This window comes from Talpa occidentalis, unplaced genomic scaffold (assembly GCF_014898055.3).
Source record: "Talpa occidentalis isolate TD23 unplaced genomic scaffold, MPIMG_talOcc4v2.1, whole genome shotgun sequence".
Classification (NCBI taxonomy): domain Eukaryota; kingdom Metazoa; phylum Chordata; class Mammalia; order Eulipotyphla; family Talpidae; genus Talpa; species Talpa occidentalis.
Genome location: NW_026555331.1, coordinates 13,267,360 through 13,294,428, shown reverse-complemented (window position 1 = coordinate 13,294,428; position 27,069 = coordinate 13,267,360). Strand labels below are relative to the sequence as shown.

The window sequence follows — 27,069 nt, the reverse complement described above, 5'->3', positions numbered from 1 at the left end:
TCAACTGTTGTGAGAGAAGTGACACTGTTCACATGGTGAACACAGGTACTCTTGTCATTCACTGCCTGCTCTGGGGCACCCGGCGCTGCCCCGGCACAGCCTTTGCTTGGTGCATGCAAGGAGTGGATGGAAGTTCCCGCTAACACTGTCTGCTCTTGTTAGCTTCGCTAAGGATGATTCCCTCATCTCTTAAGCCGTGTTTTTGATATGTTCACATGGTTTTCTCAGTTGTATTTTGCCCTTAGGCTGGGTATTTTGATGTTAAAGTGAAGCAGCCACCTTCTGTTCTTTCTATTCATTATCTTGACTGAAGAAGAGGCACAGGAACTATTGCTATGATTTCCAGTGTGAGGCTTCCTGAGAGTAGTTTTTCCTTAGGTTTCGCCATTTCTATTTCTCCTACTTTCTCAGTACTTTATTTTCTGCAGTTCTTTTTTTTTTTTAAAGATTTATTTTTATACAAGAGCTGGGATACAGGGCGGAGGCACGGGGGGGGGGTGGGGTGGGCAAGAGGATTCACCAGAGACAGAGTGGGGAGCAGAACAGGCAGACTGATGAAATACACTGCTGAGGGGAGCAGTGGGCGAGACAGGAGAGGTCTGCCGCGCCATGTGGGAATCTCCCTGGCCGGCCAGAATTGAACCCGTGTTGCAGAGGCTGCGGACAGCCCCACAGCGCTGTGCTTAACCTGCTGTGCCACCAGGGAGGGCCTGCAGTTCTTTTAAAAACAGGATGCCTAAGCATGGACTACTTCACGAGAATTGGGAATGTCTTCCCAAACCTCTGGGGAAGGAGTTTAGGGGTTAGAGATACCACATTATTGTACTGTTTGAATTCTTCAACCATCTGCTTAATTTCTTTTATCATAAGCTTTATTTACATGAGATGACTCAGTGGTTCAGTATTCAGTTGATACTAACTGAAATGAAGTGGAAGATTTATACTAAGGAATATTGCAAAGTACACATAGCTAACAGTAAAATAGCCTGTGTTTATTAAAAGTCTACTGTGTTTAAATGTTTTGGATGCTTTATTTATCTTCTTATTTAATTTTCTCCACAATCACCTGAGGTTTAAGCCTTACTTCCTTTTGTCTTTGTTGCCCCAGATTCATTCATGCCAGGGCTTTGATCTTGAACCAGAAGTCAAAGCCTGGCTTTGTTCCTTATGCCTTCTGGGTCTCAGCCCCCACACTGCAGCTAGGACTTGAACACAGCCTAGTCCCTGGAGACCAGAGAGAAATGGCAGTCACCAAAATTATGTTGGCTGGGAAATGCTGCTGTAAATATTGTTTGCTGCCTTGAATTCACTATTTCTTTCTAGTCTACCAGGGACTCATAGGAAGAAATGGGCAAGAAGGCAGGAGAAAAAGGATGTATATCAAATAAAAGATAGATGGACCTTATAATAAGAAGCCAAAGAGGTCTGTAGATTTGCATTTAAGTGACATTTGCCCAAAACCTTGGGTACCGAGTGCTTTGATGACTAGTAGAAACTCTATGATTTTACAAATTTAATTCTTCAGAGAATTTATTTCAAGCAGTATTTCAAGTGATGTTTGCCACAGTAGTTTATAGAACGTTAACTACTTGTTCAAGGGAAATGTTTATCTGTATAATGAAAGATGGGCTCCGTTACTCTGGGCTAGAACTTTTCAGGCCAATCAGTAAGTCACTTTGTTTTTCCCTTAAAAGAAAGTAATGTTTAGGAGAATCCCTTTAGCTTGAGAACCAATTATTTATCACTCCATATCTTTGGCATGAAGTGTTTTGCTTATTTGTAATGGTTCAGATACTATAGCATGTACCTTCCATGGTAACTTTAAGTGACACCTGAGGTCAGTTTCCAACTCTATCGTTTATTAACTGGGTGACCCAGGGCAAATGATTCAGTCTCTTTGAGCATCAGTTTCCTTATCTTGAAATTGTGTTTAATAATGCCTGATTCACATTGTTGTAACAGAGGATAGGATGAGTAGTATGTCCAAAGTGCCTGCTATATATAGTCAGGGCTCAGTGAAGATAAAGCTCTTTCTCCTCTGTTCATTCCCAGTGTTTTTGTTTGAGCACTTGAACTCTAAATCAGCTTCTGGGAAGCAGAATTGAGGGTACTTGTTCAGCCTCTTCCCTGTCTAGTGAACATCTGGCTTTCAAGACACAGCTCACATTTGCCCCCTCACTTGTTAAACCTTTCCTACCTCCTTGGGCAGTGTTAGCCTTCCTTCTTGCTTCAAAGTATTTTGCCCCTCTACCTGGCACTCAATAAACTTTTGCTAGGTAAGTGAGTTTGGGCATTTGCATAGGGCAGTGGGGGTGGGGTGGGGTGGGTGGCTTTATAAAGCACCTCATTGAATCTTGCAGTTTTGTGAGTTCATCATAGTGCTTTGGTCGCAAGTTAGTGAAAACAGCTGAGAGAGTTTAAGGAGATGATGATCACTTGACACTGGTTCTAAGGGCAGCGTTCAGCATTTAGACTAATTATATTTTGCAGAGTGGTGTTTCCTATTCTGTAGTGATTATAAAAACAAGTATTTTGTTAGTGCTTATTGTAGACCAGGCCCTGTGCTGATCATTTTACCTACATTACTCAATGAGTCCTCATAGCAGGTTTATGAGTTATTGTACTGTTATTGTACCCATTATACAGAAGAAGGAACTGAGACTCTGAAAAGTCATTTGCCAAAGACCACTAGCAAACCGCTAGCCTAGATTTGAATGCACTCTGACTCCAGAGCTGACTTTTGAGTCAAGAGAAGTACAACTTCTCTCTTTTGTATTTGTATGGACAGGAATAGGACACTGAGCAGGTTTTCTAAGATCCCATGTAGACCCGGTAAAGGAGAAAAGAGTCCTGGAGCCCTCAGTGGCTTTTGCAGGTTTTTATTGGGATTTACCCGGTACATGTGTAGCAGGCAAGGGTGCTGGGGGGCCAGGAGGCTGGCAGGCCTCCCGGCCCCCAGCACGTCTTCACTCTATCTGGGCTCTCCTGCGTTCTCTGCTTCTCTCTCGGCTTCTGCTGCTTCTCGGCTTCTTTCTCGGCTTCTCTTTCGGCTTCTCTTTTGGCTTCTGCTGGCGTCCCCGTGACGCCGCCCTTAAAAGCCCAGTCAAATCCCATCTACCTATGCCCACACCCTACTCCAGGCGCCCGCCATCAGGCATGCATTCAGGACCTCAGGGTTCCGTCATCTATCCTAATGGTGGGAGGGCAGAAAGGCCTGATACCTTTTACCTTACCCTACAGTATTGTTCTAAGAAAATCTTTTAGGTGGGAAAAGTGATTATAAAAGGTCAGGATTTCATGAAAAATCTCCCCATAGTCACTGTATTTATGAAAGCCAGTTGCTTACTAGTTTGTGTCATATCCTGTTACACACTTCATTATTATTCCTGGTGGGAGGCGGTTATATAATGTGGATTCAGTTTAATTTTACCGCACTAATGTCTGTGTGGAGGAATTATTATGACTAAATACAGTGTAGTGAGAAGTAACCAAGTTTCTATTAAATATTGCTCAAGCAGTGAGTAAGTCATTAAATTCAACTCCTGATGAATATATAATGGTTGCTTAATACTAAGCTGCCAGGAAAAACATACACACACACACACTCCCACTCAGAGAGGTAGGTGTGCTATGGATATATGCTGCTCAGATAGTTGGAGCTATATTTTTGAAGAGAAAGGGTTTTTTTGGGTGTGTGCACTGTGAGGAAAAGTTGGTATGATTTATACTATCACTTACTCGAGTTTATCCAAAAAAGAAATTGCTTGTTTACAAAGTATAGAAGAATGAAGATTTAATTCAGAAAGATGAGGAAATACTTCCTTTCTTGTTCCAGAAAGTAAAATCTCCCTCCTGCATGTCCCATCTGTTCTAGGAAATTTAAAATACAATCAGGTGGTTCCCTGTTTTCTTTCCTTCCTTCCTCTTTGCCAAATGGACATATGTACTTTATGGCATTAAATATTTATCAGATCCTTTTGGGTGTATGATTCACATTCAGTTGGAGCCAGCAGCCCTGTAAGAACACTAAATGACTGCGTTGTCTTGTTCTGGTATATTACTAGTAAAATGCACAGAGTTGAATTTAATCAACTCCTATAATTGGTATTGTTCCTATTCAGACATGCATGCACATGACTTGTAGAACAAAAAACACCTGATTCTGCAATTTTTATTGGTTTAGGACAAAATTTCAGGAAACGGCTTGGCTGTGGGTCAAAGCTGTGCTATGTAACCAGGGACAGAAAGTTAGAGGGGATAAGCAGGTGAAGTTTGTCTTGAGGGTGTGGCTCCCTACATATGGACACATTGTCCTGGTTATAAAAGTAAAGGAGTTTTATGGACCCATAAGACATGAAGCATTTGGTCCTACTCAGGAGATTAGGGAGGATTCGGGACCTTGTGGCTGAGGTCATAGGGAACAGCTGAGCAAAGCAAAAAGATGTGGGAGTGTTTAGAGATTGCAGAGAGATGTGTGTAGACTTGCTGGGGGAGAGAGAAAGAAAAGTCTTCATTTTCATGTATGTTTAATGAAAGACAGTTCTACTCAGGACCTGGAGATGAGGGGGGAACTTAGTTGGCTGTGGGTACTGTTTCCCACCCTCTCCTTCCCCCCACCACCACCTCACACACACCTGTTTCAGCTGCACTCCCCAAATCTCAGGGCCGGCTAGAGGGCAGAATTTCTTTCTAATGCATGCCTTCCACTGCAGCCACAGGGAGGAACCTCGTGTGGAATACTAAGGGCCTTTCTCATTTACCCTCCACTTGTGCTGAACTGTCACTGGAATGAAAGCTTGACTGGTTTGTTGACCCGGACAGCTTAGATTGGGGGAACCATAATCAAGAAAATGGCATTATGTCCAGCAAATAAGGTATGGTTAGGCCTAAGCAATGTGGGGACTCACCCCGGATGAACTCTCCTGCATCCGTGCCACACTATGTAGTGGCAGTTGCCATACTGCGACAGGTTTGCTACCTCATCTTTTAGGCACACACAGAGAGAGGACTGGAATTTGTCTTACAGGATCCACATCTGTAAAAATAACTGGTTCGTCTCCTCTCTTCTTCTCCCGCGTCAGTCTTCTCATTCCCCGTCTTTCATGGTCAAGACAGCGGGCGCTGATCATCACTGTTTGACTTCAGACTTGCTCCTGCCTCGTCATATTCTTTCTTCTCATCGGAAGTCTCATGCATTTTGCTTTGAGTGGAATTGGATGACAATACTAAGTCACCACTTCTTTGTGTTCTACTGATCATGTAGCTTTAATGCCAATTTAAAATTTCAGAAAGAGAGCATAGTAATAATACTGCAACTAGTGTTTCGACATCAAGTAGCAGTAGCTAATGGAGAGCGTGGCCACTTAGATTGCTTAATTAGAGGCTTGCCTGACTTTAGGAATATCATGTAGGTCAACGGCATCCACTTAGACCCTTTTTATATTATATAAGTATCAGTGCCCTTTAGTTTGAAAAGAAACCCTCCTTCAGTGATTTTCATTTTTGTAGGTTTTGCCACTGAACAGGAAACAGAAAAACAAAACAAAACAGAAGCCATCTGTAAAGGATGAGTATTTCTATGGCCCTTCCTGGTCCAAATAAACACTTTGAAGGTTCCTGAGATGCTGTTAGCAGTTTTGCAGTGTTTATGACCAGGCTCACCGGTACAGACAGGCAGAGATGTACGAGGACAGCTCTGGTACTGGAAGCCTTACAGAAACAGTTAGCCTTTCATAATGTCAGGGATTATCTGTGCCCTGGGGACTGATTTGCTGGAGCAGGGGATGGGGGCACAACTTTCAGCTAGCTGTTGTACTAACTTCTTGCAAGAGCTTCTCAATGAGCATGCCAGATGTGTTCCGCAGGTCTCACGGGTCACTGAGTTCACTCCGTGACACTTCCCCACAGATTTATTGGCTTATAAATGATTGTTCAAGTCCTGCTTTTAGGTTCATTTGATTGACACAAGCAAGAGTTTCCATAATAAATAAATGTTCATCGAAGGACACATCAAAGAAATGTAATATAATATTCATTGATATTCCTAGCCTCCCCAGGCCCTGCTCGGCTGGAGAAGGGCAGTCCAAGGTGTGGGTAATGGAAATGGTTTTGACGTTGGCCTCCAATATCTCTGCCCCACGAAGCCTTACAGGACCCTTGACCATTCCCTACTGCTGGCTTTTGTTTGCTTGCCTAGTTGTGAGTTCCTAGCTACTGTTTTCATCTCAGTTGCTGCCAGTACCCTTACCTAGTACAGGTTTGATCCCTCAGTAGGTAGTGTTATCTTCGTTGTTCGCTTGGCATTCAGTGGGTGACCTGGCTGCTTCTATGGCCCCTCCGATTTTTGCCCTTTCTACTGTGAATGGTCACTCTCTTCACAAATGTTAACACTTAGTAATTTCTTAAAGGACCAGGGACTGAGTCCTTTTTTGTTATTAGTTTACTTAAGGAGTTTGGCAAAGTTTTTTCAAGAATAGGCCTGATAGTCTTTGAGTGGCATTGACCAGTGTCCTGCTTAGAACATACCAGAAGCGGGCTGAGATGAAATTCAGGGGCTTTGACTTGCTCTGCCCACTGTTCCCTGGATATTCATTGGAGGAGTTGAAGCACCTTTTTGCACAGGTGGGCAAGTGTACAAACCAGTTAGAAAGCCTGCGTGGGAAGCCTGGCTCTGCCACTCACTTGCTCCTTTTGTGATCTTGAACAATTTACTTTAACTAGTTATGGCTTCAGTTTTCTCAAATATGAAGTGGAGACAAAACTCTTTTATCTCTTAATGTTGCTATGGGGTGTAGTATCAATCAGGTGTGCTCAGTACTGACTTGGCACTTCAGAAAGTTTGCATTGTTAGCTGCCGCTGTTGTTATTATTATATATATTATATAAATAATATATATGGTATATATATTTTTTAATCATTGCCTTTATTTTTCATGCTTTATCATCTGCATCAGTCTCCTTCCAGGCTTGCAGAGATGTGGTACATAGCACTTTCCTCTCTGGATTTGTGATTGTGTGAATTTTAACATCTTTTATCTGCATCCCCCTCACCCCACCCCATTTGCCAGTGCCATCCTTTTTCATATGGAGAAGGGATGATAAAAATATAATAGGCAAATGTGTTTCTCACTTGTCTTCTTTCCATTTAAATCATTTGAATACCTGTGGTAGGCCAGTTTGCAGTTTGTTGAAATTCTGATTTTCAGATTTATGAAATAATGGTCGTTTAAGAATATTGAAGGAGAGTCGCTGTGATTCTTTGTTGGACCCCAAGAGGCTCCCTGCTCCTTCAGTCCACAGTATATAGTCCCACTATCTGAATTCTCTTACTCTTCCCTGAAAACCCCCTCCTAGAGATCCAGACCAAACTAAATCCTGCCCCTCCCCACCCACTTTGTGGTCTACAGACAACTGTCTGTGTTTGCTCTCCCCCCTTCAGGGATGTATTGACCTCTGTACCCTCTTCTTTCCACACCTTAAATCTTTAGTGGAACATGACAGGCTGTACCTTCCAATCCTGGTATTTCTGAACACAAACCTCTCTTTTAAAAAGGGGTAGTTATGGCAATAGGGATATGTGAGCAAGAAAAACAAACAAAAACAATCACAAAAATAGTCTTAAAGTAGCTGCTTGAATCTGAGTGTCCCTACCCCCCCCCCCGCCGCCCCCACCAGCCTTCCAGGTGCTAACATGGGCGTCTCTCACGTTCTTGTCTCAGTCTCTGGTCTCTCCAGCCCTTTGCTGCAGCGACACTGACTATAGCCCGAGTTTATCTGTGTCGGCATCGCATCCCAGGTGTGGTGCGAGCCTCAGTTCTTTTCAGGACTAGCTTGGGGATCTCTTCTGGTGTTTTCCCTTGCTTGCCTCAGGCCGTGCTATTCATCACTTAATTCTTTAGCTTGTTCCCACATCAGAGGGCCCTGGACCCTTGGCTGAGGCTGCCTGTCAGCCTCCCTGGACCTCCAGAGTCCCCCTCAGGCTTCCCACCATCAATTTCTGATCCAGCCATCTTGCATCTTCTTCTTTGCAGGGAAGCTCTCCCTGTATTTGAAGCTCTCCTTGTATTTGAAATGACTGCCTGGTTCAAGTCTTCCCTGCATTCATGAGCTCTTGATCATGAGAATGTCATCCTAATTATTTTATTTTGTTAAACTCTTCAGTAACGTTGATAGTGTCAAAGACACATTTCTCTGTACTTTCCAAAATTAACTCATTTAATCCCAGAAGGAGATTGCTGACATAATAGCACTTCTCATTGATTGAAACCTTAACAAAAACTTCATTTCTTGCACTCCAAGTTTTTGCCTCATAGATCCTTGAGTGGGTTTCTGTGAGTTTGAGGATGTCTCTAACTGTTGGATTTTTGGGAAAAGGGTATACTTTTAGTCTTCACTTAGTTTTTGCTCTTAGTCTTTATCCACTTCTTTGACCAGTTTCAGTATCATAATCTAGTATCCATAAAATGAACTGTTTCCACCAGAAAAAAATAAAAATGAAAAACCGATCATGATTTTTTTCCCTTGTAGCTAGATAATAAGGCTTATGTGAAGCCAGGGGTCTATTTTTTAATTTATTTTAGTGGAAAACAAATTAAATTACAGGTTTGCTCCAAAACTCCTAATCATTTTTTACTAAAATATAACCATTTTGCTAAAATGATAGAAAAATGGCAGGCAATATATATAAATGGCAAGCAATCATTTTAGGATACAAATTGTTTAACATTTTTTCCTGAACAGTAAAAGACAGTTCAAGGAAAGGTGAAATGCAAGCATTTATGGCAAAATGGAGGGAGCTCCGGGGAACTAGTAAAGCAAGTTGCAATGACAGAGACAGATACTGGAATTTACATAATGGATGACTTGACAAATTAAAACACTTGCAAAAACTAGCAATGTTAATAAATGTGAGGCTTCTGAGGTTAAGAGGGAGATGAGAAAGGAGAAAGGGACAAGGGGACATATGAGAAGGGGATGGGAATAAAAGAAGAGACGAATAAAAGGCAGGCTTATATGGTCAACAAAAAAATAATTAAGATTCTCTTCCTGAACATCAAGAAATTAATAGAATTTTAACAAACAGTAGCTGTCAGTGTAGCAACAGATACACGCCGGCACAGCAGCAGCTCAGCAGCATGTCGCCTTTGTTGATATCAAGATGGTTCTAGAACATGGAGCTGTGATTGACTGTCTAATGATTTTATTAATTGGATGATTCTTTTAGATCTTTGTCACGTACCATTTTGTTTAAAAGGTATTTAATTTTGGGGGGGTAAATACAAATTTTGTCTTTCAATACTGTCCTCGTTCCTTTCCTCAACAAGAAAAAAGTGATATTGAGATATTCCAGACAGTTTTGGTTTTTTTAACGTTAAAGTTTCCATCATCCTGTGTTCTTTATCTTTTCCTCATGTGTTAAATTTTTAGAGCTTGAAGAAAACATTGTAAAAGCACTTTAAGAACATTAGCTTGTTTCTCCAGTCAGCTAGTCACTTTTTATAAATCGAATACCCTGGGGGTATTTTAATTTTTTTTAACATAATTAGCATAGTTGCTTCATATTCTGACTGACAGATACGAAACCCTCCTGGATCATCTGCTGATTCTCACTCTTGGTGACTTGTTTTCTTAAGGTCTGTAAAGCTTTTTGGTTGTTTTTATTTTTGTCGCTCCCCCCCTTCCCACCTCCCTCTTTAGTAATCTGCTTAACCATTACTTGTAGGTGCTATTTTAGGCCTTAACAATTACTTGTAGGGATTATTTCAGACTTTAGAGGAAGTGTCTTCTGCAGAGGGGAGCGAGGGAGGACTTTGGGTATCGTCAGTGTGAGACCACCTCAGAACCTATGTTCTTGGGACCACTGAGGTAAGAGGGACCCAGACTGGAGACCCAGGGGGGCTGACTTGTGGCCAGTCTTTCAGTCTGTTTTTTCTCCCTGAGGGATCTCAGTTCTGCTCAGTGGCTAAGATCAACCTCCCCCGCTCTGGAGGAAGCGGGTGGGTTACTGCCAGGGTATATTTGTAGTGAGGAGGGGCTTCCAGGTGATTTTGTTGCCGATTCTCTTTTCAGTTTTTCCTAGAGTTTACCCTGGTTGTTGTTTCTCACTGTCCAGTGACTCATTTGTTTTCAAGAAGGTTTCCTTCCCCCCCCGCCCCAAGTTATCCAGTTCTTCTTAGTTATTTTCAGTAGGAGGGCTGGTCCGCATAACCGAACCTACGAGAGGGTGAAATCTTACTTGGTCTTTAATAATCCTCTGAGGCCCGGTGTGCAGATAAATGAGAGAACTGGTTTAATGGATGAGGGAACTGAGGCTGACAGGAGTGTGGTGATTGATTGAAGATCATACAAATAGTTGCCCAGTTTAGAACTTTGAATGAAACTGGCATATGTTTGAAGAAGTTTTCAAAAATGTGTATGATACCGTTAGGAAATCGTGTAGACCACTGACTAATACCGATTCTATTGGTATAGCTCTTTCCAGATATGACATTCTAAGTGGAAAGTAATAATTACTTTCTTTTTCTTTTAGCTGAAGTGAGTAGTGAATACAGTATGGACAAGGCAATGATTGAATTTGCTATGATGGATCGGGAACTAAACCATTATGTAAAGGCTGTTCAGTCTGCGATAAATCATGTAAGTTTGCGGTAACTCATGTAAGTTTACACTATTCAGCTGGTTATATTTGTTTACAACTCACTGACTCAGAAATAGAAACGCAAAATCAGAATTCTCCTCTAACTTTTAATATTTCCTTATCCTTACTATAGCAGCTATTCATGTCTTCTTAATCAGGAAGTTCACAGAAGGAATCTTAAATATTCTTAAATATTTTCCCAACTAGGCCACCTAAGTTTTAATTAGGATATTACATCTATTTTAGGTTTTCTTGCATTTTTTATATTGAAGATGTTAGTTTAAGCCTCCTTTCCAATGTGAGACTTTCATAAAATGCTAAAAATTGCACAGAACTTGTTTTTGTTATTATATTTGCATAAGTACACTCTGTAGACTAGGTTTCCTTACTCACGCTCCAGTTTAACTAACATGCATCTTTTGCAGAATTCACTGGAATCAGATAATAGGGCAGCGTTTTAGAGCAAGTTTAAAAATAAAGGTTGGCATTTAGGTTTTTCCAGAAGCCAAACTTATCTTTGTTGACTCCAGCTGTCACAGGAACCACGCGTCAGGCAGCCAAGGTGGGAACATAGCAACATCCTTTTCAGCACGACTGTGTTGAGTAAGACATGTGCTCTGAGATTGCAGTCATGTTTCTGAGAAGTCCTTTGTCCTCCAAGCAGTGGAAACTCCCCTTTGAGCCCATTTCATATACCTGTGTAATAGCATGTCTTGTACTTCCGGTTTCTTTATTTGACTTTTCTTTCTTATATCTATGGGAAAGTTCTAAAAATCTAATATATTACAAGATTGGCTACTATTCAGGGGAAGGTAAATATTAAAACAGGGTTTAATACTTAGCCAACTTGAGTGAGCACTGCATAATTATAGGTCCACAGTTACATTAAGTTTTTTCTGTTTCATTTTAGAGTAGTACAGGTCTTTTTTTTTTTTTTTTTTTTAATATTTTTTCTTTTTAAGAAAAATACCGGATGGTCTCACTCATAGCAGGAATCTAGAAAACTTAAATAAGGGACCAGGAAAAAGAATAACTATAAGAAAGAAAATATCAAAATCAACAAACAACTAAGAACCAGAGACACTCTATGGGGGGTGGGGGGCGGGGAAAGGAGGGCTTGGGGTCAAAATAAGGGGGTTGTAATTGTATGGGGAATATAAAAATAAAATTTAAATAAAATTTAAAAAAAAAGCATCCAATTCCAAAAATATATATATATATATTTTCTTTTTAGTATTAAGTGTGTATCTCTGAGTGACTTAATATCTACTTAATATCTTCTAAGTAACAAACTCACTCAGCTTATCCAGTTGATGAGTGCTGTGCATATCTCATCCACAGGAAAATAGCAAACTGACGTGTTGGGGCATTAGAAAATGCTTAGGCTAGAGGCTTTCAGCTCTAGCTGACTCCCTACAACCAGCCAGTGCCTACTCTAAGAGAATCCCACTTCCCTGATCTGGAGCAAGACTGGGGCACCAGTATTTAAAAAAAAAAAACTATGTACTAATGAATATCCAGTGTTGAAAATCAAAGACTGAAAAGAACAAAGATGACTTTAAGAATGAAGTTTGCCAGATAGATGAGAGTTGGGCCCATTATATAGATCAGTCTTACTTTAACACTTCTTCTATGGAAGTTATTGGAGAGGCCTTTCTGTCTTCAAATTTGATGCTGTGCAACTGTACAGTGTACATTATTCTAGATAAAAATCTAGATTTGTGGAGTTACAGAACTTAATGTGAACTTTTTCCCTATTAAATGTTAATATTCACAGACACTGCAGCTATTTTTTACATGAAGAATTGAACTCTTAACCTTTCAACAAACTGAGTCACTCATTAAAAAAAGGTCAAAGACAAGGAAACCCTCACCCTCATCCACGTTCAGTAGTTACCAGCATTTCTTTCATCTTCTGGCCTCGCCCCACAACCCCACCCTACAAAGGGGGAAAGGTTATATTTTAAGTTTATCATTCTTTTTAGCCCTAACCTCACTCTAGATTATGGAACAACTTGGATTTAGTGATCCTATTGCTTATCAGGAAGCATTGGAGAAGACAACATGTTTTCTGATGCAAAGTTGTGTTGTATATGTATGGCTGATGTAAGACCAGCAGTAGCAAATCATCATTTTATGACATTTCTAGGACCCGAAACTATGTAGGGACACAGTGTGGATATAACCATGACTTTGGAGGAAATGTTTTGCCCCTTATTATATCCTTTGTGATCTTTACAACCTTGAGGTTACAGACACTGCTGTCTTATTGCTTGTTTTGCTGGGGGATAGTCCTTGAGAGGGACTAGGATGATGCAGTTGTTAGGAAATAGAAATGGTCTAGGGATCAGAAACTTTCCAACCCTATTCCTACTTTCTTAATTATGATCCTGGATTAAAAATTTTAACCTTTTGAAAACTCAGGATTCCCATCTATAAAATTCTTGAACTGCCTGTTTCACAAGGTTATTGTATGAATCAGACTAGACACTGTGTATCAGAACACTTTGACATTCATAAAAGCTGATGGCGCTATAAGATAATATGTTTTGCAAATCCATATTTCCAAACATATTCCTTCGAAAGGTGGAGCAAGAGCTCTCTTAAAAACAAGTACTTTGCTTTGCTCACTGGATTTCAAGACTTTGAAATAAAACTTTTATTGGCTTTGACCTGTCCTACTCTGGAATTCAAGAACCTTATAGGATTAGATATAAGCTAGTTAAAGTTACAGTGTGAGGTGTTCATAATCTCTAAAACAAAGAAATTGTTTTAAGTCAAATTACTAAAAAGAGTGCAGGTAATAGGAACCCATTTAGTTTTTGCGCTGTCGTAGACCTTCAGAGTGGCTGTACTTCCCTCCCTGTGACATTTACCCAGGTTCTCAGCCACCCTGTGGTGTCTCTGCTTATGAATAGCTATATAGCCGTTGTAAGCTAGGAAAAAATTTAAGGAAAATGCATTAGTTTATTTTTAATTAAGTTGCTCTCCCCTGTTCTCACCTTTGCAGAATTATAAAGGCCATACACCTCTGAAAACGTTTTAGCAGTTAACTTTAGAGGTGGAATATTAGAGGTGTTGGTCAGTTTACCAACAAGCCCTGGGAAGTCCTACTGCTTCCAGCCAAAGCTCTCAGATTGCCTTTCTTTGTCCTTTGAGAAAACAGAGCTACTGTATTTACAATGCCTGAAGATTTTATTTGGAATCAGTATTTATTCCAGTGTTCTGAAACTTTGAAAAAAAATTAAGACTGCTACAACTAGTTTGTAGAGGGAATATTATGCAGTGAGCTCTGAAACAATTGCCCAATAGCCTGCAAGTCTTTTATAAACCTTTTCAGGAGCAATGGCTTCTATACCTGTTGCAACACTTTAAGACATTTGTATGGAACCACAAAGAGCTCTGTATGGACCTTTGGAGACTTTCACTCATGAGACCGCACATGTGATGAAAGTGTTTTGAAACTGGTAAAATGCACACAAACATGTGATGGGCAGTTATTTCCTTTATCACTGTTACTACCAGAGAAAAGCTCTTTCTCAGCTTCATGTTGAGAACAGAGTGATGTTCTAAATATGAGACTTTTGATGACTTAATGTCCCTCCCCTGCATATCTAGCTTTATTTTTTGAGTACATTGAATAGTGCAATGTGCTGGCTTTTTGTTCTGAAATGTTCATTTAGTAAGTATTTACTGGTAGTGTGCCTGGTGTTTCTAGATGCGACAAGTAGGAGGTCAATCAACAAAGCCCACATGACCCTTACCTTTGGGATGTCCAGGTTGGAGAGGGAGACACACTTTAGTGAGGAGAGAAACAGGTGCAATTTAACGATCATATGGCATGTGTGTACCACAAAGGGAAAACCGTGTTCAGAGGGCATACTATCTGCTGGGGGCATGGAGGACTCCTTCTCGAGGAAGTGATATTAAATCTAAGGGGAAAGTCAAAGGAGACTCAGCATGGGGATTGTGACATCTGACTTCTTGGTCGGTGTGACCTTTGCATGAAATGTAAGCATCTTCTTTCTGATTGTCTCGTGGCAGAGTTTCAGAATGCTTTGATCAATCAAAGCTTAATTTTAGAAAAGTAAGCCAGAGAAGGCCTACTTTTCTGTATAGAAAGTTTAAGTATATAGAGTAGTTGAGTAATGGCCTAAGGCCAGTCAATGATTATTCATTCAGCTCTGAACGCCCACTGCGCATGCCGGGAACTCTACTTAGTAATACACGTCTTGACAGCAGTTGATTTAAGAAGACTTTTATTACTGCTATTCTGCTTTTCAAGCAGTTCACTAGTCAAACAGGGGTCATCCCTCTTGAAACCAACTTTTTATCTTGCAGTGAATGAACAATGGCGGTCTGTGTATTTCTGATTCTGTGTTTATGTGATGGTTTAAAATTAAACCTGCAGTCCCATCTTATGGGCTTCATATCCATCTTCAGGTGTGTGGTTTTTCAAATAAAAGATGATAAAAACTCCAACCATTATTATGGGGGTGGTCCTTGCAACTTTTTTATAACTTTAGTTCTCATAGTAAAAAAAAAAAGGGGATGGAGCCATAAAATTAAATGATAAATGGCTAAACAGGTTCAGATTAGTTTCACGTATTATTAGCTGTCAGTGATAAAATATACATCTTCTGTGCTTTTTGATGAGCGTTCTAGTCTTGGAGTTTAGCAAAGTAACCAGAGCTTGAGAAACACATACTGCAGTGTTTTGTTTTGTTTTAATCATGATAATTAGTTATTTAATTTTACTTTAATAAGCTTTAAATCTTAAAAGAATTGGCAGGCTTTACCTCCATGTTGTTTTTAGTCTGTGCTGCTTCAGCATGTTAATTTACTGGAAAATCTAGAGCATTTGTGTTTTCTTCAGTTTCTTCTATTCTCGCTCTGTATCTCATAGATTATGTAAGATTTTAAAGCATTTCAATTGGATGGCTGCCACATACTTGTTTTTGTTTTTTAAGCTAGTGTTTTATAACAATCCTACCAAAAGCCTGGAGAGAGAGATTTTTCTTCTAACTTAGCAGGAGCGTTTAGGGGCCAGATAGACCCATTTGTGGCTTTTCTTATAAAGCTGTTCATGGATAGACCCTGTGTGCTGTGGTTTTTATTTGATTGGCAAACCTGCACATTTAATCTGCCTTTTAAAGCTAATATGTTGAAAGTTAGAAGAGTGGAAATATACCTCCCGAAAGCTGTTGAAACCAGTGCAATCTTAGGTATAATAAAGAATGAGGTGGGTCAAAGGTATCGCTTACCTCAGCCTTGTCATTATGCAATGAGGTTAGAATGTTTTTTTTTTTCAATAATAAATTTTATTTTTATATTCCCCATACAATTGCAACCCCCTTATTTTGACCCCAATCCATCCCCTGCCCGCCCCCCACCTCCCATAGAGTATCTCTGGTTCATAGTTGTTTGTTGATTTTGATTTTCACTTTCTTATAGTTATTCTTTTTCCTGGTCCCTTATTTAAGTTTTCTAGATTCCTGCTGTGAGTGAGACCATCCGGTATTTTTCTTTTTCTTTCTGGCTTATTTCGCTGAGCATGATCCCTTCCAGCGCCATCCATGTTGCTGCAAATTGCATGTGTTTATCATTTTTGAATGCTGAGTAATATTCCATGGTGTATATTTGACATATCACTTTCCTATGCCTCCTCACCCTTCACCCTTCATCAGTTGGCAAGCTTTGCCATTTGTAAATCTTACTTCAAAGGTACCTTAACATCCTCTACTTGAACCTGAAATCTTATGGGCTACCTTGTAAGGTAGGAGTTAACATTTGAGTTAAGCTACTTTGTTTACTCCATTGCTGCTACTCTGTGCAGCATTTTCAAAGTTTGCTCCATTATACTAATTACTCAGGATGTGAATAAGTAGAATAGGAAAAAAGGATTTTGTGGTCAAATAAGTTTGGGGAGTGCTTGATTAAAAGGATCTCCTTAAAGACTGGAAAGCCTTTAAAATGCTTTTTATGCATTATGATTCTCCAAGGAGGGGCATTTTTAGTGATATCCTAAAGTTATTTCTCTAGAAGACCTCTTTGGGGAAAGGACTGATATTTCCTAGGGCCCCTTTTGGGAAGTACTTCCCTACTCTCTCAACCCCTTTATTTTACAGATGTGGATAAGATGTAGGCCTGGCAGTGTGCTTATGGTAGAGTTTAGTTGCACCCAGGGAACAAAATGAGCCTAAGGGGTGTTTCTGTGTGGAAAACCCGGAAAGGACCAGACCTTTGAAAAAGACGGCAGATGCATTCCAACAGTGAAAAGAAAGAAGCAAGAGTTTCTAGAAACACACAGTGATTACTTGGTATCAGAGATGCCATTTAAAGCAAACAAGACCACTGGGTGGAGGGAAGAGGGGTCATGTTCTCCAAGAAAGGACAAGAAGAAGCTACAGAACAGGCAGGAGGGACACTGTGACAGTGAGGGTGGGAAAAGCAGATAGCCCTTCGGAAGCCCTGTTCACTACCACACTCCAGTTAGGCTCTGGTGTGCACGATGTCATGAGGGCGCACCTGGACCTCAGTGGCATCGGGCAGTCCTGGCAGCTAATTCCTTCAGTTATTTCAGCAACTCCTGGCTGTTTCTGCCATTGGGCATAAGCCATACAGAGTAGTAAGTGTGTCAGATGGTCACTTTTGTCTCCTCCACACTGAACTTTTCACCAGAGTTGGTAAGTGTTAAAGAGCTTGGATTTAGGCCATTCCCACCACCTAGCAATGATGCTTCTGGCCAGTGAATGGGCAGGGGAGTAGGAGAGAGGCAAGAGAGTAGATTGACCTGGGGACTGGATCACCGCATGTTAATGCATTCATTTTTACAGTGAATCTTTTCAAAATTTGGAGTTGAAAGCACTTGCTTGTTTACTTATCTCATAATTAATATATTCAGTTAGTAGCAACAGTATGTTTTGTTTAATGAAGATGCAAAACTTCTCAACATTTGCACACAAAATAGCTGCAAAATAATAGCAGTAAAATAGTTTGATGAAAAACACATGCCTAAGAAATTCAGTCAAGGAAAGGCACCTTTGCTTAAATTCTGACTTTCCTACACACTCTCCTTCTGAGCCTCGGTTTCTTAAAGGAGGGGTGATAATATAGGTCATAGAGTTGTGGTAACAGTGAAAACAGCCCCGTCATACTGCTCTGTACAACCACTGAGAGAGTCTGTAAAGGAGCAGTCATTACCCTGCTGAAATTCAAATAGTTGTGGAAAGGAAATTTTAAGTTAAAATTGGGAGAGTAGGGTAGGATCAGGAAACCACTGGGAAAGGCTGATGGATTTCCTGAGAACTTGAAAGGAGGGCCTCTTGCCTTACAAGGAGTCTTCTGGTAATGGGGGCTGAGGGAGTAGGGGGTATTAGTGCTCACTGTGCTGTAATGAGAAAGGATCGGGCAGAATCTGGGGCACGAGGCCAGTGAGCAGCATGGTGCCTGGCCAGTTGGATCTGAAGTCCCCTAATGCATACTCCGCTGTGTCCATAGCAACACGAGGTCGTGCCCTCTAGCATATGCTAGTTCATGGCTGTGAACCAGGCAACTAAGTGAGAACTTTGGTAACTCAGGAATAACTTTTGATGTTGTCTTAGATATTTATTGAAGTGAAGACTTTGAGAAAATACAGCTCAAAAAAAATTTCTCTATGCGCACATGGGTATATGATTATGCTATTTATTGAACTATCTTGCTGGCTTACATCTTTAAGTAATTTGTGTTTATTAGTAGCACCCATTTGAAACAATATTGGAGAGAAAAATGTGTTGGATTTATTCCTGCAGGCTACCATATGCACATTGTCAGCTGTGGTTCAAATATGCAATCCTTATAAATTGCTGATAATGGAAAGGATAGAAAAAGTATAAATGGAGAAATTTAAATGGGGTTTTCAAGCCTGGTATGAGTTTGCAATTACATTGGTAGGGAAAGCTCTTCCATTCTGAAGGAGAGCCAGTCTCCAGCCAACTGTCACTGAAGGAATGGAGACAATTTCTTTCTTTTCTGTTTCTCTCTTAAAGCATCAGGCTGCTGGCAATAGTGACACTTATCTTTCCTTCTTTTGTGTCATCGCCAACCTGACATTTTAACCACAAGAGCCTTTTGAATTTCATTGCTTTCTAGACTTCCTTTTTTTTTTTCTTTTTTTTTTTTTTAAGGAAAACTTATGTCATTCAATATAGGAGTTTTAAAATATCTTTATTTAAAACCATCTTTATGTCTCTTTCCCATAGACTGGATTCATATAGCAGTTATTATTTTTTAATTTCTTTCTTTTATCCTGTTTCATCTTAAAAGAACCATTTTTTTATCCTAATAGAAAGTGATATTTAGAAACAGCAAGTCATTATTTCTTCATATTAGAAACAAAAGCCAGCTGTAGTCCAGTTTGATATGCTTGTGCCACACGATTGATCTCCAGACTTTGTAATTTGCTTGCTTTTTTTTACTTTCTCCTTGACTGACACCTGGGTGGGTCTCACCAGCTTTAACTTGCTCTTCCAAATTGCCTCTATTACTTGTGGTTCTTGGAATGTTACTGGGACCAAAGAGTAAGCCTTCTCTACCCACGGGGCTACTCTCTCACTCTGAAGCTTATTTGAGTCCGCCCCCCCCCCCCCGCCATGAAACAGAAGCCAAAAATGCCCCATGAAGTACCTACTAGAACTCAAAGTGGACTAGGGTGTGCCGGGACAGTCCAGCGTGCAAAATCAGAAATGACTTTTGATGCCGAAGATGGAGGTGCATCGTGTTTTAAAAAGACCCAGCAAAAGCACATGCTCAGTTTCTCCTTAGAAGAAATTCCTAAGATATGACTTAATACACCTATAAATAATATAGATGAAATTGGAATGTGTCTTGCCACACTGTATCCTAGTGATGTAATTGCTCTGCCCCATGTGAATTAGAGTACTTTGCCTTAATAATGTAACGTGATATGAAGGATCCCATCACCAAAGAAAAATTGTTTGGTATTAATGTTCAATGTAATTATTGGGTTTCTTCTGTATGTATCTGCTCAATAGCTGTGTGACCTTAAGTAACTTTGCAAAATGAACTTAGTGAGATATCTGCCCCTACTTAGCTCAGTGATTTCTTAATGAAAAAAAAAAATGGGATAACACTTGAAAATGCTTAAGAGGTGAAAGTACTATGTAAAGGCAAAGTCTTGGTGCCCTGTCCTGTTAATGTCTAGCTTCTTTTTCTTACCACAAAACTGTCTACCACATGCTGATTTAAATTGTAAACTTTTTTTTTTAAAGATTTATTTATTTATTATTTATACAAGCATTGGGCACAGTGAGAAGCGCGGGAGGGTGAGAGAATTCACCAGAGCCAGAGCGGGGAGCAGAGCAGGCAGAAGGACCGAGGTACACTGCTGAGGGGAGCAGCGGGCGGCAGGAGAGGTCTGCGCACCATGTGGGACCCTCCTCTGGTGGCCGGGGAGCAGCCGGGGATCGAACCGGTGCTGCAGAGGCTGCGGGCAGCTTCGCAACCCAGGGCTCAACCACTGCGCCACCAGGGAGGCCCTAAATTGTAAACTTTTGTAAAAACCTATACTTGGAATAAATGGTGATTTAGCAAATGGCAGAAGAGTTGTGTCTTGCTTCATCCCATTTATTTTTCCAGCCCTTGCTGAAACTGGAAGGGAAAATGTAAAGTTTCACCTTCACTTTTCTTAATTTAATCATCTTTTTGGTAAATGTTTGTTTCTGTATATCCCTGTCCCTTCACCCCCAGCCACTAAGAGTTTTGTACAACTGTCATGTAACAGTTCAACAAGTGCCTAATGTAGATTGGGGTTGCTTAGTCTCTGAGTCATTTTCTTACTCAACAGTTAAAAGTTGAACATCTACATATAACAATGAGGAAATAATTTAAAACAATTCATACTCTCTGATCTGGTGGGTTCTGTGACTAATTCATTGGACAACAGTGAAGAAGGAAATTAATGAAAATTCATAAAGCCAGACAAAATTTGTCTGAAGTCTAAATAGACTACAACCACCTTTCCTTCCCTCTCCCTCTTTTATTAGCAGTTGGTATTTGCTCACCAGGAATCACATGGGGCTGGGAAGTGAAGTTCTACCTTCTGGTCCTGCCAGGCTGTGACCTTGGACAAGTCACACACTTCTGTGCCTCAGCTTTGTTTCTAAAATGGGAGTGATAATAGTATCTGTCTTACATACCTCTCTGAGCCAGTGTAGATAAAATGAGATTACAGGTAGGACTGTGTTTCAACCAAAAAAAAAAGAAAAGAAAAAGTGAAAGGTGGGCGCAGTTATTACATCCTGATAGCCCTCATCTGACACCTCCTCTCTGAATGACCACAGGACTGAAGAGTGAAAGAGACTTCTGATTCTTCCAGAGACACAAGGGAGTCTGTTAATTCTTAGCTGGAAAGAGGGAAGAGTCATTCCTAATGTCTGGATTCTGACTGAAGTCACGGAACACAGTTTCCCATGGAAATAATGTTTAGCAGCTAGATTGCAAGGCTGGCCAATTAAATGATTTAATCATAAATTTGTTGTGATCCAATTTCAATAAAACTATAACAAAGGTCATTTATAGTGTGGGTATCAATTTGGTGTTTAAAACACTCTGGAGGACTTAACCTGGGACTGGATAATAAAGAATTTATTTCTCTTCTGGCTTCCCTGATTATGATAGTTGCCTAGGGCTGTTGATGGTTTGCTTAAGCCAGATTTGGAAATATCTTCAGTCTTTTTTTTTCCAAAGTTCTCTTTTTTTTTTTTTAAGATTTATTTATTTATTCATACAAGCACTGGGTACAGTCAGAAGCGCGGGAGGGTGAGAGAATTCACCAGTCAGAGCGGAGAGCAGAGCAGGCAGAAGGACCGAAGTACACTGCTGAGGGGAGCAGCGGGCGGCAGGAGAGGTCTGCGCGCCATGTGGGACCCTCACCCGGGGATCGAACTGGTGCTGCAGAGGCTGCAGGCAGCTTCGCAACCCAGCGCTCAACCACTGCGCCACCGGGGAGGCCCTATCTTCAGTCTTTTGACTGAAGAGTCTGAAGCCAACTTTCTGTGCCCCAGATAAGGAATGAGAAGCCCTTTCCGAATGCCTTGGCCTCTCCATCACCCAAACCTTCCAAGTTAGGTAAGGCAGATATGGAAGACTCAGCATCAGGAAGGTTAAGGGACGTGCTCAGGAGACATACTCGTAAGTGGTGGCACTTGAAACCTTGTTTGTTTTTTGACATATGTTTCAAGTCTGTTTTCATGACACAGATGTAGTTCATTGATTCGTTTTCAGTTGGGAGTAAAAATGTTTTGCCTAGTCTTGGTTATAAACTGTGCTTATGATCTTACCTTTGCCTTCTATATGTCCCAAAGGTAAAAGCTTTGGGACATTTAGTTTAAGTGAAAAGGGACTCCTGCACTGATGTGACGTCCATGTGGGAGAGAGTGATTCTGCTGGCAAGAGAGTTACTTGAAGAAGAGACTAGTATGAATGTTATATTTGAAAGGAGAAACACCATTTAACAGCTACTATTATGGATGCTTCTAAAACTTTTTGTTAGTGGTGTGAATATGAAGAAGTTTTAGGAATTTGAAATAGAATAAAAGAAATAAATCTTTTTTCTAGTTTTGTTGAGGTGCTTTATGCTTATATTTATTAAAATAGTCTGCCTTTTCCATAATAATAGTAAGCCTAGCTATTGTTTTTCTAGTGCTCGCTGTGTGCTAAGCAACTTTCTAAGTTGTTTTGGTAAGCTCAGGTTGAGTAACTTTTCCTTCTTGCCAAGTAAACTATAGATTTGTTCATAATCGATTTGCAGATGAGGAAAGGGAGAAACCTCTCCATGCAAAAGGCAGGGATGTGGTCAGTGTGTGGCATTTTATGGAGGAAGCTATGGGAAGAACACCCAACTGGAACCAGAAGACCTGGTTGATATCACCCCCTGCCTGACCTGTGACATCATCGGACAGGTGACTTGTCTCCTGACTGTTTTATCTGTAAACAGAAAATAACACCTCATAGGGCTTTAGAGAAAAATGTAATTTCCCCCCACTAAGTATTTTGTTTATTTTAGTACTTAGACTCTGATGGATGCTGAGCAATAACAGAAGGAAGAAAATGGCTAGAAAATCCCTTTTCCATTACAACATGAATGGCAAACTCATTCTTTTGGGTGTTACGATCCTTCACGGAGGGTGTGCGTGGAGGGCCCAGGGAATACATGGACCACGGGAGAGAAGCCCTTACAGTCCTCACCTCCCTGGGGTTCCCCGCGGGTCCCAGGGCTGAGGGCTGGCCTTCCTGGCCCAGCGTACTTAGAAACAAAGGCCTTCCCTGAGAGTCTGGACCAGCCATTCTCCTCGCCTGTCTTTTGTTTCCCGCAGGATGGATAGCACCGTGCCTGTACACCCTTCCTGCTCTGGCCTTCCAGCCACACTATCACACAGAGACTGGAGCGAGAAAGACTTCTCCTCTTGTTGAGCTTCTGAAGCAAGGTGTCTACTAACCACCAGCTAGGCTTCCCCATCACAACCGTTGCCAAATTGTATGGAAAAGAGAATTTTTCAATTTGTATAGGAAAATTGAGATCCCTGTTAGTTAGGCCTTTCTAGGAACCTTGAATCTAGAGGCTTCGATATGCAGAGTGTCCCTGAAAGAATTATTGCGTCAAACCTGAAGCAGTGAGGCACCGAGAGAAATGATGTGGAAGGATAGGAATGGTTGGGATTGGATATGAACAAAAGTCAGTGGAATTCTTTTATGTCAAATGATGTTTTCTCCAGTCTATCTGCCCTCACATCTTAGAGGACAAGAGAGCACACAAGGGTAGAAGCTAAATCTCTCAAGGAAACATCTCTGACCACCGTTTTGCTCGTGTTGAAACTCTCCTGGAAGTCGTTTTGGCCATTCACAGTTCTCCATCTGCGCAGTTAGAATATCTCACTTGATAAACATTAACTGGTTTATTTATTGTTTTCAAAAACTGTTGGAAGGATTTCTGAAGCCACTAAGCAATAGATTTCAGTTCTGCAAAACGTCCATTTATTTATTTGTGGACTGCTCATGAGTGTGAGCTGCTCTTCTTAAGAACATAAGGTTTGTGTCACAAACTCATTTGATTGTGGTCAATGGCTGCAAGAACACAGTTTGTGTCCATACCAAGAGATGCTTGAAAGGTGCCTTTGATGGATTGTCAGGAATTTTGGTCTTATAAGTGGCGCTTAGCAGGAGGAAGGAGAGAAGCAGCGGGCGGACGGGTCAGAAGAAGACTGGTTGTTGCGCATATCGCACTCCATGGCCTTTGGCCCCTCAGCTTCATGCTTTCCACCCTGTTCTCCTTGTTACTGCTGCCTCCTTGTCTGATATGCAGAAGACATATAGTAGTAATAAGAAAGCTTTTTTTTTTTTTTTTAGTGTCCAGTTGTATCTAACACTGCTAGGTACTTTCTACACGTTGTCTCTTGTCCTCACAACACCTGGGTTGAGCTGCTAGTATTTCGTTCTTGTGTAGATGGATGATGTTAAGGGTGACAGAGTTATGCGAATTGCCTGAGGTCAGGTGCCTGATTGAAAAATGCAGAGGACTTTTTCTCACTGGATATTCTCACTGGACTTCTTTGCTCTTGATAACTCTCTCCTTCCTGAAGCGTTGTTTCCTGAACTGTCAGGACAACACACACCTGCTTTCTAGCACCCGGCCACTTCACAGTCTCCATGGTGGACCCTCCTTCATTTCTCCACCCATTACATCTTGTTACTCCTGCCTATTCATTCTTCTCTCACTGCATTTCTTCCACAGAGAGAAAGTTTATGCTTATGACTTGAATGGCTGTTTTTACGCCACTGTCCCAAATCTTTGTTTCCTTTCTGTGTGCTCCTTGAATGCGACATGTCCCAGAAGTCTACCCCTTGACCTCCTGCAGGGCCGCCGTGATTTAGTAAATAGCAGTGCCATCTACCCCGCTTCCCACCCCAGAATCTGGTTTCTACCTCTCTTCCTCCTCCCGGCAGGCTCATATCTCACATTCCATCTCCAAATTTTATTGATTTTCAAATTAGTTCACCTGCCTCCTCCCAACATCCACAATCTTAACTCTTCTATGACAAATTTGCTGTGCAAAGTTTTGCTCTCTTGTGATATATTTTCTACGTAGCAGCCTAAAAGATCTTTCTAATATTGGAAATTGGTTTATTTTGCCTGCTTTTTTCATATTGTTACCTTCTTCAGTTACTCCTTTAACTCAGGATTAAATTCAAGCTTCTCTACCAGACTGTACTCCTGCTTAAAGCTGTCGTAGCATTTTTTTTTTTCTCCATTCTTTTATGGTCACGCTTGGACTGTTCTTTTGCCTCTGGCCTTAGCACACATTATTCTTTCTCCTCAGAGTGCGCTTCTCTCACTTTCAAATAGCTGACTCTTACCCTCCACAAACTTAGTACAGCTCCATTTTCACAGGCTCATGACGTCACCCCATCTCTGTCTGCCAAGTGTATTCCTCTCATGCGCTCTCCTAACACCATGTACTTAATCACTTTCCACAGCCGCTGTAGCTCTGACCCTCGCTTCTCTCCGAAACCACAGCTCAGACATACAACTGTCTTCTTTTCATTTCCACTTCATTTCATTCCCATAGGCATTTCACATTGAGCCTCCCAAAGCTCAACTCTTGGGGTTTTCTGCCCTCCAAAACCAGTGGTTCTCCAGACTTTCCCAGCTCAGAAAAAACGACAACTGTACTATTTCGTTAGTCAGACCAAAACTAGAGTTGTCCTAAATTCCTTAATTGTTTTGAGTCTGTATCCAGCTCATCTACCTTCAGAATATATTTAGAATCTGACCAGCTCCTGTTACTTTCATTGCTTTCACCTCATCCACGTCGTCAGCGCCATCTGTGTAGGTGAGTGCAGTGACCTATGACTGGCTTCTGCTTTGAACTGTCACCTGCTTCTGCCCTTCTTCCCTTGAGTCTGTAATCATCACAACAGCCAGAGTTGCATTTTAAAAGAGTCAGATCTTCTCAGTCCTCAGATCAAAACTTCCCATCTTTCAGAGTAGAAAATCATGGCTACCCATTGGCTTCTATGAACAGCCCCACCCTCACTCCATCTTCATTAGAGCTCACCTGGCAGCAGCCACTACTGCCTTGGGGTCTCTTCAGGCCTCTGCGAAGCCTTCCCAGTGGTCCATCATAGAAGAAGTCACCCACTCTCCCTTGTTTAATCGCATGTATCACCATCCGACTAATTACGTATTTTCTTGTCGTTCTTCCCTGTTAGAATGTAAACTCCATGAGGGCAGGGATTTGTTCTTTTTTGTTTGCTACTGTATTTCCAGCATCTGGTGCCATGCGTGACCCCTCTGTGGGCACTTGATGCGATTTTTGGGAAGTTGAGAGTAATAAAGTCTTGTGCTTAGTAGTTTGACAGACCTACTGGTGCTGAGTTCTGGCTCCAACACTGATGACTGGCCGCTTGTGGTTAGCCTGCTCCTTGGCCAGCATTTCCTCACCTGTAACAGCAATGTGTTCTTATCACTTAAGTCGCTTGTTTGGGTGGATTAAATAAAATAATTCAAGTGAAGTGTTTAGCTCAGTACCTTGCCTATAATAAACTATGAATTGAGAGCAGTTCCTGCTTCCGAGACTACATTTAATGGCTTTTTATTTGTCCATCTTTAAATTTGGTTGTATCTCAGGCTTGCTGTTGTAATAATGAACACACAGTGGTTGCTGGAGGTAGGGGTGGGGATAGAGGAGGGAGCCGGGTAAAGGTGAACAAAAGGTACAAACTTCCAAACATAAGTTTTGGGGGTGTAATGTAAAATGTGATGATGACGACGATGGGATGAGAGCAATACTGGTAATAATAATCAGCAGTTATCATTTAGGTGCTTACTGGGTGCCAGGAAATATTTTGTGAGCCAACACTTTCTAATCCAACTTCCTCCAGCGATGGTCATATTCCAAGTGAACTGTCCAGAAAGACAGCCACTAGCTGTGCGTGACAGTGGAGCACTAGACTGAAGGACTCAGTTTTAACTGAATTTTAATTAATTTAGATTGAATAGCCACATGTGCCTCATGGCTACTGTGTTTGAATTTCAATATATTCATAAGGTAACAGCCCTGTGACTTAAGTAGTGGTGTAGATGAGGAAATGTAGTTTTTCAGAGATTGAATAGCTTCTCCAGTTACTTAGCTAGTGTGAGGCAGAGCTGGGATTTGAAGGTTGATCCCCACTAGCCTGGCACCAGGGGCTCTGCTGGCATCTTTTGCATTACTCCTCCTGTGGGGCATTCTAACGAATGAAGTTCCACAGGCAAAGGGCCGGGGTCTTGCTGCAAGGGAAACAGAAACTGAATTTCTGAGTCCTAAGGAGGCAAGATGGGAAATTCTCCAAACATAGGGAAGGTGTTCAAAAGAGTCTAGAGAAGTAAGTTG

At 41.1% G+C, this 27,069-nt stretch overlaps 1 protein-coding gene across 2 annotated transcripts in view; it reads left to right on the top strand.

Moving 5' to 3' along the window:
- NSMCE2 (NSE2 (MMS21) homolog, SMC5-SMC6 complex SUMO ligase) overlaps positions 1-27,069 on the top strand; it is a 204,575-nt gene that overhangs the window by 32,532 nt on the left and 144,974 nt on the right. For both annotated transcript variants that reach the window (XM_037501844.2, XM_054691985.1), the window contains exon 3: positions 10,529-10,635. In XM_037501844.2, coding sequence (XP_037357741.2) covers positions 10,529-10,635 — 107 coding nt within the window. The remainder of the gene's footprint in view (positions 1-10,528; positions 10,636-27,069) is intronic.